The sequence below is a fragment of the Cynocephalus volans genome, chromosome 11 (genome assembly GCF_027409185.1).
Source record: "Cynocephalus volans isolate mCynVol1 chromosome 11, mCynVol1.pri, whole genome shotgun sequence".
Taxonomy (NCBI): domain Eukaryota; kingdom Metazoa; phylum Chordata; class Mammalia; order Dermoptera; family Cynocephalidae; genus Cynocephalus; species Cynocephalus volans.
Window position 1 is genome coordinate 42,798,888 of NC_084470.1, and position 16,885 is coordinate 42,815,772.

At 43.4% G+C, this 16,885-nt stretch overlaps 1 protein-coding gene across 2 annotated transcripts in view; it reads left to right on the top strand.

Annotated features, from left to right (window-relative positions):
• Positions 1-16,217, top strand: part of TGFBR2 (transforming growth factor beta receptor 2) — an 82,323-nt gene extending 66,106 nt beyond the window's left edge. For both annotated transcript variants that reach the window (XM_063114737.1, XM_063114738.1), the window contains 2 exons: positions 10,684-10,811; positions 13,659-16,217. In XM_063114737.1, the coding sequence (XP_062970807.1) occupies positions 10,684-10,811; positions 13,659-13,838 (308 nt within the window). In that variant the 3' untranslated portion in view covers positions 13,839-16,217. The remainder of the gene's footprint in view (positions 1-10,683; positions 10,812-13,658) is intronic.
• Positions 16,218-16,885: the final 668 nt, after the last annotated feature.

The window sequence follows — 16,885 nt, forward strand, 5'->3', positions numbered from 1 at the left end:
CACTGTCATTTTCTGGTTTCCTGCCTGAGATTTCTTCCCCCGCAACACTTCCAAAAGTAACTTCGTTTTTCCTTACACAGGGAAATTTGTTTAACCAAGTTTCAGAAGAATCATTTTCTGCTTGAAAGCTTTGACAGTTCCAAAATGAATCTTTAGACCGGTATGAGTTGTGTCAGAGACGATGCTGTTGTCACTGTCAGAAGAAATTTACTTAGATTTCAGTATCTTTTTCTATTCTTTCAACTCCCCTATTCTATAAACATGAGCTGGAGATTACGTCTCTGTCTTTCCCTCTGTCAGTGCAGCCAGCTTATTAAGGCCCTCTGTGAGCTCCCCGCTTTCATTGTTATCAACGACTAAAGCCCTTTTCTGTTGATATTTGCTGAGTGTGGAAGAATTCAGGCTGATCGGGAAGAAAAAGTTCACCAACTTTTAAACTAAAAACAGATACATTATAAATAAATTTTCCCAAGGAAAGGACAGGATCTGGTTTGTTCAGCTAGTCTCAAAAAACCTTTCACAACCTTAGGATAAGAACAGACAGCTTTGAGGGAACCAGAAAGAGGCCATCCCGGTTCTCATTTTGTTTGATCTTAAGCCCACAGTCCTGTTTCTCCCATCTCTGCACAGGCTGCAGAAACCAAGGTTATTTATCCATCTCACTTTCGTCTGGACACAAAGCCCTTCATTTGATGAAGTGTGCAAACTCATGCAGTGGGCCCCTTCTCTTACCTCGACCTCTTCTTTTAAAAGCATTAGTTTTTTGCTTTTTGTTTTGTTTTGGTGCATCTTAAAAACCTTAAAGACAGACTTTTAGTCTAGTCTTAATTTCAGAGACTTTTACATTCAAACAGTCCTGTGGAAGGTACATGCGGCCTGGAGACAGCAGCAGTCCCTGCCCAGGTGTGCTCCTCTGTGCTGTCCTCGCGTAAGCTGTGTGGAAGCACAGGTGGCTGTCCCTCTTGACCTCACACAGCTTGTAGTCTACTGGAAACAGACCTTTACTTTTTCTCCTGTGCTTTTAAAAAATTTACACATGCAGATATGTTTCTTATCTTACAAATAAAACAGATAATAAATCCCTCTAGTTGGTGCTAGACTTTAACTTATAAGGTATAAGGAAGAGGGAGGGATGTAAAAGGTCTTTCCTTAAGCTTAGAATGCTTTTCCATGACTTGAAATACAACGTATGTGATTACTATTTTTTATTGTCAGTCTCATTTCAAAAAAGGAAATGTGGAGTATGCTTACTCGTATGATGAATTATAGATCAATATTTTATTTCACAGCACAGGTTAACTAATTTTCCATCCAGTTTATTCTAAGCAGCAGAACACCTAACTGAATCAAGTAGGATACTAAGTAGGGACAGAAGATTTCACAGAAGAATGGGAAAGCCCCACCTTTCCTGCCTCTAAGTGACTCCATTCTGTTCTCAGGGCTGAGCCCAAACTCTTCATGTGGACGTTGAGGCCCAGCCCTTGTCTGCCTCTCCAGGTTCATCTTCACACCATCGTCTCATTCTGCATTCCTCATCATGACCATCTTTTAGGCCTCACATCTAGGCTTTGTCTCACGGTGTTTCCTGGGACTGGAATACTGAAATAGACTTTTCACAGGCAAGTGCAGTTCAGTTGTAGTAAGTGCTGCAGGAAGGGAAGACAGTGCACACAGGAGACTGAATGCCCAGGTTGGCTAAAGAGAGTGTGGTGCCAGGGTCAGGCAGTGAGGGTTAGGTCAGCTCTTGAAGGAAGAGTAAGACTCAGAGTGTTATGTTTTTATCAGCCAGCATCTCCTCTGGGGAGGATCGCACAGAGGAAACACAGAAAGATATAGCACTGCACTAGAGAAACCTCACTCTTATCAGGCAAGAAAATGTAAACAGATATTAGTGCCCTTCTGAAGCCAACTGATACAGCTTCCTTTAGCACAAAATTCCGCCAGGGAGTTCAAAAGATGGGTTATAATAAGCAAAGAGAGTGGTCAAAAGAGAATGGCTTCCTCTTGGAAGTAGATTTGGTCCAGAATAAGAGAGCCACAAAGGAATAATAGCTACCATTGCTTGAGCACTTGCTTTATGGAACTGCTCATTTCATCTGCCAAGAACTCCTTCAAGTATGTCCTGTTATTAGGCCCATTCTACAGATGACAAAACTGAGGCTTCAGGAGGTTAGAAAGTTGTGGAGCCAGGAATCAAAGCCCTTTGTCTGACTCTATAACCTTTGGGGCTTCACCTTCCTGGTATGGTGCTGGCTTGACTGATGAAGAATATGATAAACAGTCAATATGATTGCCATTATTATTATGGATGGTAGTCAGAGCTACTCTGCATCCTGGGAGGGCTTTCTAGAAGTACCTGGTGAGACAGTCACACACTTAAGGAGCATACTCTGCATCCAGTTGATGGGAGGGCTTTCTAGAAGTACCTGGTGAGACAGTCACACACTTAAGGAGCATTCTGTGCTGACTTCACTTCTGCAAGTCTCCACTGATGGGTGTTCCTGTCTTCTCTGGTGACTCCCTATTAACAGAGTCCCAAGGCTGTTAATTTCTGTAGCATGTCACAGCATCATTGCCTTAAAATCTGAGATAACTTCCTTGTCCTTATTTCTCCAAATACATGTTCATTTATTCATCCACTCAAGAAATATTTATCAAGTACCTATTGTGTGGCAGGAACTATTCAAAATGCTGAAGACACAGCAGTTTAAAAAGCAGTCTGTTTCCCCAGGGGACAGGGAGTCTAGTGGAGAGCTAATATTCTAGAAAGATAGGTAATGAACAAATAGAAATATAATGTTAGGGATAGGATGGGGATGTGATGATTTTAGAAAGAAAAAGTAGATTAGGGGATAAATACTAACAGAGGGTATTATTTCAGACATTTTAATCCTCTAAAAGAATACAAAAGAAAAACTGAGAAAACAAACCTTTCAGAGTTGTTTGAAAAAAGAACAAGACGGAAGGAGGTAACTGGTGTGTTACTGTTTTATAAAGGAGAAAAGTCATGAAGTCGCCATTCAGGAGGGACAGACCCAGAGACTGGTTCTCTTTTACAAAGAAATCTCTGTCCTGGGCTTTCAGTTTGTCTGGTGTTCATGCAAGTGTTTGTGTGGTGTGTGGGAGGCGGTTGAAAGCGGGTCCCTCTCAGGGCCCCCTTTGGTGAACACAGCAGGCACAATATTCCCGTCATCCCCAGCCAAAGCTGTCCCACAAGCAAACCGACTTCCAAATCCCTAGCCATTTAGGCCTCTGAATAGAAGTTGACACACAGCCGCCAGCTGAGCAAGTATTTCACGAGGAGTAACACAGCTCCAAGAAGGGCTACTTTCAGATGGTCAGGTTGCAGCAGTCTTGTGATACGGACAAAAAAATGCAAATGAAACAAAAAGAAAGGAAAGGGGATGGAGGGAGGAAAGGGGATAAAAGGAGAGGTTGGACAGAAGACGGAGGAGAGACCAGCACTTCATTTTCCTGAATTTCAGAGGAGCATAATTTGGAAAGCGGATATAAAAACTCAGGAGTACTGCTTTGGGGAAAACTGTCAACTTTGCTGCCCTGTTAAGTTGGAACTACGACCAAAACAACAGCTGTGTACCAGATGCTGACTTTCAGAGGAATATCGTTGTTGTTCCAGGGATCCGCCTTCTGCGTGTTGCAGGACTGGGAAAGGCAAGCAGTTTCTCTTAAGAGCCTCCTAAGAAAGATTAAAAGAAGCTTCAGGGGCCTGGCAGCTGTAGGTGGCTTCCATCAATGAAGAGACTGCAGGGAGAGGCAGGGGACGGGGAGATGGCAGGAAGAGAAAGTCGTTCTCAAGCAGTGAAAATACAGGGGTTTTCTTGAAAAGATGTTGTTTGAGGCACTCAAGGAAATACTAAGGTATTTGGCCCAGTACTCCTGGCCTGGGAAGCAGTCTGTGGGTAAGACAAGGACTTGGTTTGATTAAATAATTCTGCCATGTGGGCATCTGCCTTGGGTTGGGTGCCATGGAATCTGGAACAAGAGTTTGAGTGCAAGTAGGTTATTTGGGAAGAGATTGCAGGAAGTGAGTCAGGAAAGGGAAGAAAGCCAATAAAGGATATCTTATCAAGTGGTACCACCATGGGCAACGGGAGTGTCACTGCGGGCAGTGTGCAGCACACACCTGGCGTCCTTCCACCTGAGTCAAAGGAAACTGGGCGTGTATCTTCCGATGCCCATCAGTCTTCAGTCAAAGGCTGCTCTGGGGCCAAGTTGGGAGGGTGAGCTCCCCAGCACTCACAGCCTGCCCCGTTTGGAGTTGGGCCAGAAAGAAAGTAAGTGCGGAGTGAGGTGAAGCTGGTCCTGTAGTATTGCCCTGAGTGATCGTGGAGGTCACACATGACTGTTCTCATTTCATGGACATGGAAACTGAGGCACAAAATGTTGACATCTCTTTTCCAAGTCCTCATATGTAGCTTCTGATGCAGCCAGTGCAAAAATAGCTGAGCTGATAATACTGCTACTCGTGATGCATATTGTTAGCACTTTTTAAGTGCTAAACTCGGTCTTTCTCTCTGGCCTCTTTGGTTTTCTTCTCTAACAGAGGCAATTCCAAATTTTTTTAAAAGGTGGGTCTACCTATAGGTTAGCCAAGTGTAGTGCTCTCTCTCGACTAGGCCCACTCACCCTTTAGCTTGCTTTCTCTGCAGTTCTTCACAGAAGGGAAGCCTGAGATTGGACATCATTTTATAAGATGTGCAAAGAGCAACTCTAGAAGACATTTCATTAACTCTACTGCTGACTTTGCCCTGATCTGGCACCTGTGGCTAAAATGAGACAGTCCAATTCTTTCCCCATCTCCATCACCACCAGTTCCATTTACTCCCCTAACCCAGAAAGGACAAGTGTTTGGGTTTAATGTTGGAAATAATAGCAGCTGAGAGGGCTGCTCACTGTAATGAGTAGTTTTTTGCATAGCTTGTTTAGAAATTACAAACCATAGCCATCCAACAGACCCCAGAAGATCTCCCTTCTCAAGGTTGTATGGTGTGGAGGGCTTCACCAGGGCTGGGAGGGACACATTTGCACCATCTGTGATGGGTACATTCACACTGGGGGCTGCTCCGGCTGTACTTGCCCTGGTTGGAAGAGAAAAACTCTGACATGCTTGGCAGAGAGGAGGAAGCGTGAAAGCTTCCTAAAAAGGCAAAGCGGTTTCGTCAGAGTAACAGTAATACAGTGTGCAATTGTAAACTCTCTTCCTGGAATCCAGTGTACTCTTCGGGCCTCCGTTTTCTCAACTGTAAAATGAGGGTGTTGGATCACATTTCTGAAGACTGTTGAACATTCTCAGTCTGACTCATTTGAAACCCATAAAATATGTTTAATAACTTGTATTCTTTTTTCTCTGCAAAGATGCAACTGACATTCCTTGTGAAACACTCAGAGCAGTGCTACGGCATGTGTGGTCTGTGGAAGGTGCTGGTCCTCAGACTGTTTCAGATTTGCAGCACGATAAGGACAGAAACTGAGTGTAGGTGTTTAGTGATCTTAATAGCAGTTTGATGTTGCCATGACAGCCAAGTGGGATTCATTTTTCCTCTAAGTTATTCTACTGTATTTTACCAGAGCCTCAGTCTCCACCGAACTGAGGGCAGAACACCCAGTCTTTTATTAAAAAAAAAAAAGAGAGAGAGAGACAGAGTTTATAAAGTGCTCATTTATAAACAATAAGGGAAAAACTTAAGTCACTTTTATTCCCACCATTCAGCCTAAGCCACTTTTGAGAAAGAGACTAGGGGTTAGGAGTGGGAGAGAAATTTGCTTTTCTCTATGTACATTTATTTAGTAATTTCATAGTTTTAATCACATGCCTTTTCTAAAATAAAAATATTTTAAGCCCCAGCATGAAAAACAATTAGATAGGGATAAAAGATATGCAGTTTACACCAAAAGATTTTGCCAAAGTAAATTAAGCATCTCAGCCTCTAGCTACTCTGAAACCATAGGGAGAAAAAAAACCTCTGGAATTGCAGAGGTTCAGGCCACCAACTTGTGTCCAGTCACCAGCTCTGATTTCCCAGGACTGTGTGGGTTTCAGTGTATGAGGTCTCATTCTGAAAGGACCATCGCTACCCACCCAGCTGGCAAAGGGCTTCCTGCCCTCTAACCTCCTCTCCCAGGGCTCAGGCTTCCACCCAGGCACGGCCACCTCCTTCTGCTCAGTCAAAGCAACTGTCCACAGCATTCTGAGGGATGCTTAGAAGAACTGAGGAGCAGCTAGGAAATAACCTCCAGGAGGGAACAGCCTCCAACAGAATGTCTGTAAATGGTCATCCTCCAAGTTCTAATGGAGGTCCTGAGAACGGTGTTGCCTTAATAGCCACCGAAGGAAATAAAAAAGCAACACTGCCTGACTGCAACAATCAGATATCAAAGTTGTTGACTGAGAAGCAAATGTATGCACACTGCCAGCATTACGTCAACTTTGTACACTTTATGGGACATGAGGAAAAAAAATAGGGGTGTGGCTAGGATATTCAAAATGAGGGAGTAGAGCAAAGAAAAAAGAATTGGAAAAATTCATAATAAGAAAAAAAGCAAACATTTAGCTGTTTTGGAAAATATATAAATACATTTCCCAGGAGTTGAAGAAAGGTCAGCTTAAAACATGCACACACTTCAAATTCCCATCCTTATTCCTAATCTGAAATATTCCTTTAATATTAAAGGATTGGAGTATGCCAGCTTGGGTCAAATGATGATTGTCCCAGACTTGCCTAATTTAAACTTAGAAGTAGGCAGAAGAGTCGTAGATCACCCCTGTGCGGCTCCAGGAATCAGTCCCATTGCCAGTGCTTTTCAGACTACCCTTGACCTCTCTTCCCTGTGAAATCTCCCACAAGTCAAAAATGGGAAGCAGGCCTTGTATCCCTTGGGAATACTAGGGACTCTCACAACTTTCCAAGTTTTGGGGAAAAATAGGAAGTAACCCATTTACAAATCTCTTTGCTCTGGGAAAGGATTACAGCCTTTGTCTTCATTTCCACAGGAGCATTTACTACTTTTTCTTTAAGTAGAAATATGCCCAGTGCCATCATCTCCCATTCCCCAAGGAAATCTGCCTTGATCCGCACAGAACTTTTAGAGTTATAATAAATGTTGTGGTTTATGTGACTTTGAATATTAGGATTTGAAATGAAGTGAGTTGGCCCTGGGTTATAGTCTCAAGTGCAGAGACCTTTTCTTGGTTCTAAAGGACTATCAGCCATGAGATTGACAGCTGAGATTGATTCTGATCTTGGCGTTTCCTCCCGTGATTGTGGTCACGTCCTCTCCCCTCGCTTCTGAGTATAAGTGTGAGAATTGGTGGTGGTTGGGGGAGAAAGAGTTCTCTGAAATGCTTGGTGGGAAGGAGAAAGCATGAAATCTAGCTAAAAAGATAAAGGAGTTTCATCAGAGTAGCAGTCATACAGTATGTTAATTCTGAATGCTGTTCCTGGTTTAGTACTTTTATCTTCTCAAGAAGGGGCTCTCGGGGAGGCTTCCTCAGGGTGGCTTTGCAACCACAGTCAGATGAAATTTAACTGAGACACAGACCTAGGCAGCAAGGAGAAAGCCCTTCCTCAGCAGCAGTCTTAGGCCAGCTTTACAAAGAGTCTGACACAGAGATTTATGTGCAATGATGTAATAAGGCTAAGGTCTCAGGAGAGGGAAGAGAAGCAGGAAGGGACAGGGAAGGAGTTAAGCAAACCTGTAGTTTTAGGAGAGGCCTGATCTCACAGGAAGCTCTGGAGCGAGAATTGCACCACAGGGTTATCCCAGCAAGAGGCAAGAGGGTTGGCCTGTTAAACTCCCACATGAATCTGTCATTGGCTACAGGCTGCCCCTGGGGGTGAGGCTGTCATGTCCAGGAATCTCCAGACTAGGCAGCTCACATCAGCCAAGGGCTGTCCCCCAGAGAAGGGCAAAAGTGTAACCCCCTTATGACCCAACCTGCAGCAGCTGGCATCTGGCACTCTTGGCTTGGTAAAGGGGACCCAGGCAGGCACCAACCACAACTGCTACCGCAGCCCAAACGGTTGGAAATGGAGAGTCCGTGGACTGATACATGATCTGAGGAGCAGTTTACATCATACACAAATGCTGTCCTCTCCTATCCTATTATAGTACACATACCTCAAGGCATGGCACTAAGCAGGCATATTATTTGATTAGACTGGATTACAAGATAAATCTGGAGGGGAATATGGAGGTTGTTCAGTTCAGCCTATTCATGATATAGAAGAGAAGGAGTAGGTCAGAGTAAACCCTTACTGATTTGCAGTTTTTTGCTTTTGCTTGAATTCAACCCAACTCATATATACCAAATGCTACTATCTACAAGGCACAGTTTTAGGCACTGAGCAGGAACTGAAAGACGCAAAACTCAGCCTCTGCCTCAAGCCTTAGAAATTTACAGTCTGGTGGAAGAGAGGGAAGGAAAGAAAGAAAGAAGACATGTGAAGGCAATTCAAAAAGTCTGTGGAAAAATTGAATTAAAAGATAACACAAGTTCTTCCATGAACTTTTCGAAGGCCCCTCGTATAAATATTGTGCAAATAAAAATTCAGATCTCACCCAAGAGCAGTACAGAGTGAGAGCTTGGGCACCTGAAGGCAGAAGTAGACACACAGAGAGAGAGATGGTTAGTGTTTGTCTCAATGTGATAGGAGGCCTTCATCCCAAATTTCCCTGTATTTAAAACTATATATATATATAAAAAAAAGTATCCTGGCAGCTCTTCTATATTTGGGTAGGCTGAAGAAGTAAATATGCAAGCAGGCTACTAGGAAAGAGGGAAAAAGAAAAAAAACAAAAACAAGCCATCTCTTTTCCAAATGTCATTTTGCCATGAAAGTTTCTCCAATTTTTAGCCTGGAAGGGAAAGTTATTCAGTGTTTTACTCATTAAACAAGATTATTTTGAAGCTAAAGGCCAAAGATCCTACGTCCTTTGGAGGACAGTAATGACTCCAGCCCATTCTCCCCTTTCTGCTCAGTCATGTTTTAGTACTGGAGTGTTTTCTGTCTTTTAAATAACCCTGTGCCTCACTAACATGTGTCTGCTCATTTAAATTAGGGAGTTTTAATATTCACCCAGACTTTATGCACTGCCGCTTGGGACAGGATCTAAGAATCATTCATTCAACACAGCATTTATTGAGGGCCTGTTGTGTGGGAGGCCCTGTCATTGGTGCTACAAATACAAGAATGAGAAAAGGACTCTGAACCTGCCCTCAAAGGCTCACAGTCTAGTTGGGTGAGACAGATAAGCAGGGGATTGTATTAAAACATGGTAGATGCTAAAATAGAGCTGTGCCCAGGACTTCTAACCAAGAATGAATTGGAGGATGTTCAAGGAAGTTTCTTTAAAGAAACTGACGTTAGTTGAAGCTCGAATAAAGGGTTACATATCATCTGTTATTTTCTTTATAGCATATATCATGGAAGGAAAATTATCTTTTTAAATTTTGTCTGTTGATGTTATTGTTAATCTGTCCCCTCTGTCATCCCACTAAAATATCATTTTTCAACTTCTTTTTCATCATTGCTGTTGTAAGGAGCCTTTGTAGACAATTTTTTCCTAATTACCATTCTCCATGATTTTTATTTCCCTGTGGTAAAATATACATACTATAAAATTCCCCACATTAGCCATTTTTAAGTATTCGATTTACTGGCATTAAGTACATTCACAATGTGCAACCATCACTGTTATCCATTTCCATAACTTTTTCATTTCCCCAGCTGAAACCCTTTATCAGTTAAAGGAACACACCTCGGCCCCACTTCTCTCAACCTCTAGGCAACCATCATTCGATTTTCTGTCTCTGTGAATTTGCCTGTTCAAGGTATCTCACATAAATGGAATCATACAGTATTTGTCCTTTTGTGTCTGGCTTATTTCATTTAGCATAATGTCACTATATCTCATGCATGTATAACATGTACCAGAATTTCTTTCCTTTTTATGGTTGAATATCCCCACGAAATTTAACACCACGTATGAGGGGTCTTTGAAAAGTTCATGGACAGGGCCGAGCCCGTGGCGCACTTGGGAGAGTACGGTGCTGGGAGCGCAGCGACGCTCCCGCCGCGGGTTCGGATCCTATATAGGAATGGCCAGTGCACTCACTGGCTGAGTGCCGGTCACGAAACGAAAAAGACCAAAAAAAAAAAAAAAAAAGAAAAGTTCATGGACAGATTCATATTATCTTTGGATTCTTTTTTCCCACAAACTTGTTGAAGTACCCTCATCTTAAATCTGTTTGTGTCCTATGGGCCTTTGGAGGGTCACAGACCATTGTAATAGGTAAAAATTTTTTCACCTCCTAAAAAGCAGTTTCACTCCTTTTGGGCAAAATCACCCCATTGAGAATGCCTGCATTAAAATGTAAGCTCCGTGACCTTTTCTGTCTTGTTCTGCGCTCTGTCCCCAGCTGTTAGTGCAATAGCTAGCATGTAGTAAGCACTCAGCTACCATGTGTTGAATACTTCTTAGGCTCTTCCACAACCACTCCTTCCTTCTTATTTCAATTCTGTATTATTAATTCGTAGAGTAATCACAGGTGCATTTTCGCACTCTGTGCTCATGCTACCCAGCCGGGCATCTCCACATGCTCATTTCCCTCAGTGGCACACACTGTTCTCAGTGGCCCCGTGTCTGCTGCTTTCTTCACAGAAGTGAAAGATTATGAGCCCCCATTTGGTTCTAAGGTGCGGGAGCACCCCTGTGTGGAAAGCATGAAGGACAACGTGTTGAGAGATCGAGGACGACCAGAAATTCCCAGCTTCTGGCTCAACCACCAGGTAAGGAGTGACTGTTTCATAGGGTAAATGAGATTCATCCAAAGTAGCCTCTTACATAGGACAGAATTCTGGGATACTGGGCTTAAATCTGAGAGGAAGTCCCTTTGTGTTCTATGACCCTGTTAGGTTTTGTTTATAAAGGAAATGTCAGTAGAGTGATGACTCTGTTGTTATACGTTCCAACCAGCAGGTATATACAGCATTCAAAGAGGGCTCACAGATGACCATTTGGAGGGATCTGTCACATGTTCCAAGCCCCCTTGGCTCTGGGTTAAAATATTTTGTTTGCAGCCTCTGCCACTCCCTCCCTAGCCTTGACATCGGGAGTTTATGTTTCACTGTCTCTGGATTCCAAATGTTTTGTTCTGGGAATCTTCAGCTCCGGAAGGAAACACTTAGCAGATGTGGGACAGGCAGGGTTTGTCGGGCAGCTGGCTGAGAGGTGACACGGTGTGCCGAGGGCCGTGTGCAGGGTCAGGAGAGGCCTGCGTGAGCACGCGTGGGAAAGAGGAGGCTGGCTTATCACTTTGGAATGAAGGCCAGCACCGAAGAAGAGGAAAATGACAGGGAAGGAACGAGAAACCTGTCTGTTGGCAACAACCTAATAGCATCTTATTTTTTTCTTTTTAAGAAGTTGCAGCTAAGTCTGTCCATAGCAGGGTAATGATTCTGGACTTCGAGGGAGGCCCTCCAAATTCTTTGTTTGGGGACACTTTGATGAGGTCAATGGTCAGAGAAAAAGAAGAAAACGATAGGTTGTGAGTGAGAGGGAATTGGCTGTATGTCTGACACACCCAGGAAAGAGCCCTGAGTGAAGAATGTGTGAGAACAGCGTACCCCTCTCTTACTGACAAAACTGTTCTTTTTTTACTGAGCAAAACCTTGTGTGGCCTTTTTTGGATGAATTCCCTCATCTGCGATGGCTGAGGCTAAGTTGTAAGTTGTCCTAAGGGCAAGGCAAATTCAGATAAGAAGCAAACAACAAATCAGGCGTAATCGGGAAGACAGATGGGGCAGGAAGCCTGGTCTGTGCCCATGCTGGCCCAGAGCCACCACAGCGGACAGACCTTAACACAGTTGGGGCAGGGGTGGAACAGGCTGTGATGGGTCATGGGCTTCTCCAGGGTTTAAGGCAAATCCTCTTTGACTCTAAAAATGCAAGACTGTTTTGCGTAACTCTGAGATCAGAAGGTGCAAGAGTTTATGTTTCCTTCAATCTCTGTGGCCTCCTCTGCTGTACGGTTCCTGTAATGAAGCCATTATTCATGATCATAACATTCTGGAAAGAGTTTGCATAATACATTTTTTTTGTTTAATGAGATTTGTTGCCCTATTGATTTCAAGTTAATGCTTAATATTTAATTTAATATACTGCCTGTAATTACAGTGCCAGAATAAAATAAATGTTACTTGTATACCAACAATAACACTCCACGCTTAACAGGGCTATCAATCAATATCATCAGTTAGGTGAATTATGCAATTAATTCAACATCATGAACTTGAGGGGTAGGGAGGGAGACAGCAGCTCCTAGGTGTGTTGGGAAAGTTGTTGTATTAGAGGGTAAGCAGGGAAAGTGCCAGCTCTCCAAGTCAGTGTTGGATATATCCATCCAGCCCAACCACCTGGGTGAGGGAACATCACTGGCAATGTGGATCCTCTAATTGGGAAGAGCTCTCTCTAGTTCCACCTGTCAGACTCTCAGTTTAACTTCTGCCTGCATGACTCCCAAAAAGGACTTGAAGTGGTAACACAAATATTTGCAATGCAAAATAAAAATTAAGCCAGTGAAAGAAAACTCGTTCTACCTTCCTGGACAGCGTTTCCTGTATGGGCTTATATATGGGGCCTTTATGGGCTTAGGGTGAACTCTGTGCAATGGCCTAGGGTCAAACACCTCTGGCCTACAGAGGTAGCTGTTTCACAGGATCCAACCTAATGTTGTTGGAGAGGAATGGATCACTAGGTCATCCTCGGAAGCTCTTGGAAGCTGCTCCTGAGTCACTCCACAAAATGTGTGGACTTGACAGAATGAAACCAGGCTAATGTCTGCACACCACTCTGACTGGGGTATCAGCCCTGTTCAAATAGAAAAGGTGTGTATGAGTGTACAGGAGACTGCAAAATGGCAAAACTGTAAGAGACAGGAAAAGATCGGTGGTCACTAGGAGATCAGGGGGAGGGAGGGGTGGATGAACAGGTGGAGTACAAGGGATTTTTAGGGCAGAGAAACTATTCTGTATGATACTATAATGTATCGATACATGTCATTATATATTTGTCAAAACCCATAGGATGTACAACACCAAGAGTGAACCCTAATGTAAACTCTTTCATTGATAATGATGTGTCCCTGTTAGGTCATTGGTTACAACAAATGTACCACGTAGATGCAAGGTATTGATGAGAGGAGAACTTTGCATGTGTCAGGAGTGGGTATGTGGAAACTATACTTTCTGTTCAGTTTTACTGTGAATCCAAAACTGCTTTAAATAAAATAGGAAGGTGTAAGATGGTATCAGGGAGTCACTTCATGGGGAATTTTCCAGTGTTGGGAATGTTACTGTACCCCAGGTGCCTAGCAGAGGGTCATTGTACTGTCACACCTATTGTGATCTGATAGCACCAGAGCACCTGGGTATGGCAGGTTTCTAGGGCAGCCGCCACCTGCACAGCCCCCTCATTGCATGTGAACCTGCTGGCCTCCTGTAGTGGTGCTCAGTCAGAGCCTGGCAAATGTACAGACCCTTTTGCACCTGCCCTGCACTTCAGGAAGAAGGTTAGCAAGGCCCCCTCTGTGAACCCCACCAACTCATGGTGCCCTTTGGACCTCTCTCCCACTACAGGGCATCCAGATGGTATGTGAGACGCTGACCGAGTGCTGGGACCACGACCCAGAGGCCCGTCTCACAGCCCAGTGTGTGGCAGAACGCTTCAGCGAGCTGGAGCATCTAGACAGACTCTCGGGGAGGAGCTGCTCTGAGGAGAAGATTCCCGAAGATGGCTCACTGAACACTACCAAATAGCTCTTCTAGGGCAGGCCGGGCCAAGTCCAAAGAGGCCTCCTCTCTCGCCAAAGAACAGAGACAGCAGGAAGCTGTCCCTGAACTGATGCTTCCTGGAAAACCAAGGAGTCGCTCCCCTCCCGGTAGCTGTGGCAATGAACAGAAGCAGCAGCAGCAGGGAGTGGGTGACATAAAGCATTCTTTGCCTTTGACATTGTCATAGGATAAGCTGTGTTAGCACTTCCTCAGGAAATAAGATTGATTTTTACAATAGCCAATAACATTTGCACTTTATTAATGCCTGTATATAAATATGGAATAGCTATGTTTTATATATATCTATATATGTCTATATCTATAAATATAGCCATACTCTGAAAAGAGACAAGGAAAAAGATCAAATATTCCCAGGAAATTGGTTTTATTGGAGAGCTCCAGAACCCAGCAGAGAAGGAAGGGATCCGTGACAGCATTAGCACTTGACAATCACACATGCGTTGGTTCTCTGACTATAGGACGGAGGGACTTTGCACTAGGAGAGAGGCTCAATGTCTCAGAGCCTGCTATGGCCACCTTGCACTCGCTTTTGCAAAATTATAATTCTCTGCATGGCCATGGAGCTAATAATCGCACTGTTTGGGGACCAGTTTTCCTGGGATTCCTGGGTGCAGTTGTTTCTCCTGGAATTTTCACTTGAGCTCCAAGCCCCACATCTGATTTGTGAACCACCTGCCTCAACCCAGTTCAGAAACAAACCGCCCCATCTCTAATAGCTTAAGTGTTTTGACCCCCATTTTTTACCTTCACAGGCTGCAGAAAAATCAGAAGGGCAAATTTCACCACCCAAGAAATTGCCACACCACTTACTAATAAGAGATTGTTCTTCTTTCCATATTCCCCCTGTGTCTTTGTTACTATTTTCCAGTCCCAGCATTCATCCTTTCCTAACAGGGAATCCCTCTGGGGTTCACTGTGTTTAATTTTTCATCCCTCTGTGCTTGAGTCTCTAGCTTTCTATGCAAACACTAATGGGTTCCTTCTTTCTCGGCTCCTGAAGGCTCAAGCACATTTGGCCTAGTGGAAAGGATTTGAATTGCTCAGTATTGCCACTGTCCGGGCTGTGTCCTCAGGCACTCTGAACATAGGTTTTGCTTGGCCAGCACAGCATTTTAAAAAGTTTAGCCACTTTTTAAATATTTGGAGATTTTATAGAAAAATCTGGATCCCCAGGCAAGGATAGCAGATGGTTTCCAGTTCTCTCCAATCCACATCATTCACAAAATGAAGGTGTGGACACACTTAGAAAGCTGTTTCACTTTTTGCTGTAAACATTTGCTCTTTCCATAACCCACCCCACTCCAGTCTGGAAATTAAACCTGCTCCTAACCAAAGTTCCTTATAAGAAATGTGCTTTCAAGCAGTCATTCTCCAGCTAGGTAACATGATTTTGAATACCTTAGCTTGTGTTAAGAAGATTTGAAGTTGGCCTTTTATTGAACTAAAGAGGACCTCCTTTATGAGGTCCCGATTAACACAAGTTTCTTTGCCTTCTGCATTAGGGAGAGTAGCTCTTTACTGCAAGAAGTTTTCATCATGGTTACCAATCTCCCCATCGTGCCAGCCTTCCCAACTTTGCAAAAATGCTAGCAAGGGCTTAAACGTGGGATACAAGAATCCCATTTGCAGTTAGGAAGTCTGTGTCCGCAGAGGCAAGTACAAAGAATGAGCTTTAATTCTCCATAGGAAACTTGTTAATCCACAAACAAGTGTTAATGCCATTCAACATTAAATAAATTAATTCATTCATTAAAGATATTTTTGAAGCTACTTATTTACAGCCAAATAGGAATATTAGAGAAAAACTAGCAGTCGGCAAATCAGCTCAATTTGGATTTTGGAAGGTCTCCTCTCACTGATGTTTTAGGATACATGCTGAAGTTTGGGATTAGGTGGAACCTCTAGGCACTCTGCTCAGGCTGAAAGTGAATGACAGTTTGGAAGCACGTAGAAATTCCACTTGCACCTTAGGGCTTGCTGATGCCCTCCCAATAGCTGTTGCTCATTGACCTCTAGTGGTGAATTTCTAGAATACTGGCCCATTAAAGGGATCTTCCAAGAGTCAAGAGTATTATCACTTCTAGGTCATCATCAGCCTAAACTGGAATGTAGTGTCAGATGATACTGTGGCTTGTTTTATGTTTTTTTTCTTTTCTTATTCAAGAAAAAGACCAAGGAATAACATTCTGTAGTTCCTAAAAATTGACTTTTTTTTTTACTACTACACACAAAAAGAAAGTTTTATTCTTTTATGGAACACTTCAGCCATACTCATGTATTAAAATAGGAATGTGAATGCTATATTCCCTTTTTGTATCAAAAGTCCCAAGCACTTATTTTCATTCTATGCATTGTCTTTTATATAAATAAAATGTTTATTAGATTAAATAAAGCAAAAATAATCAGGTGAGCTTCCTGCCTCTTATTCCTGTTCCTGGTTGCTAAGCCCATTTGCCTCACTTGTTATGCAGTTTATCACCAGATGAATCCCGTCTGACTTTTTCATATGTATTGTCTTCAACTGATAGTCTTGGGTCCCTTTAAAAAAAAAAAAATCACAGAAACTCAATAATGCAAGATGATGCAGATGCTGTCAGTGGCCTGCCCCCTTATCCCAGTGTCCTGCCATGGCATTCCTCTGGTGCCCACATCACCTCTCCACACAGTCCCAGGAGCTGCCTCCATCCATGTGCCTGCCTGTTTCTTCCAGGGATCGTCATAGCCAAGCCTGCTGCAGCGAGCTTATCCCTGCTCCTCCTGTTTTCTCCATTCCTCACACTAGCAAGCTGCTGGCTATCTCTCTGACTCCTGCCATGTGCCCCGCTTCTTCCCTGTTCCTTTCTCCCCAGCCATTGCATCCCTTTTGGTGTTTTTAATCCACTTATCTGAATGGCAAAATGAATGTGCCTTCGGAAATTCGCTCCAGGTCATTGCTTGAAGGGTTTCTTGTGACAAAGTGTGAGATTTTCTGCCTGAACTTCAAGCTACCCATTTTGGAATCTGGGAGATTC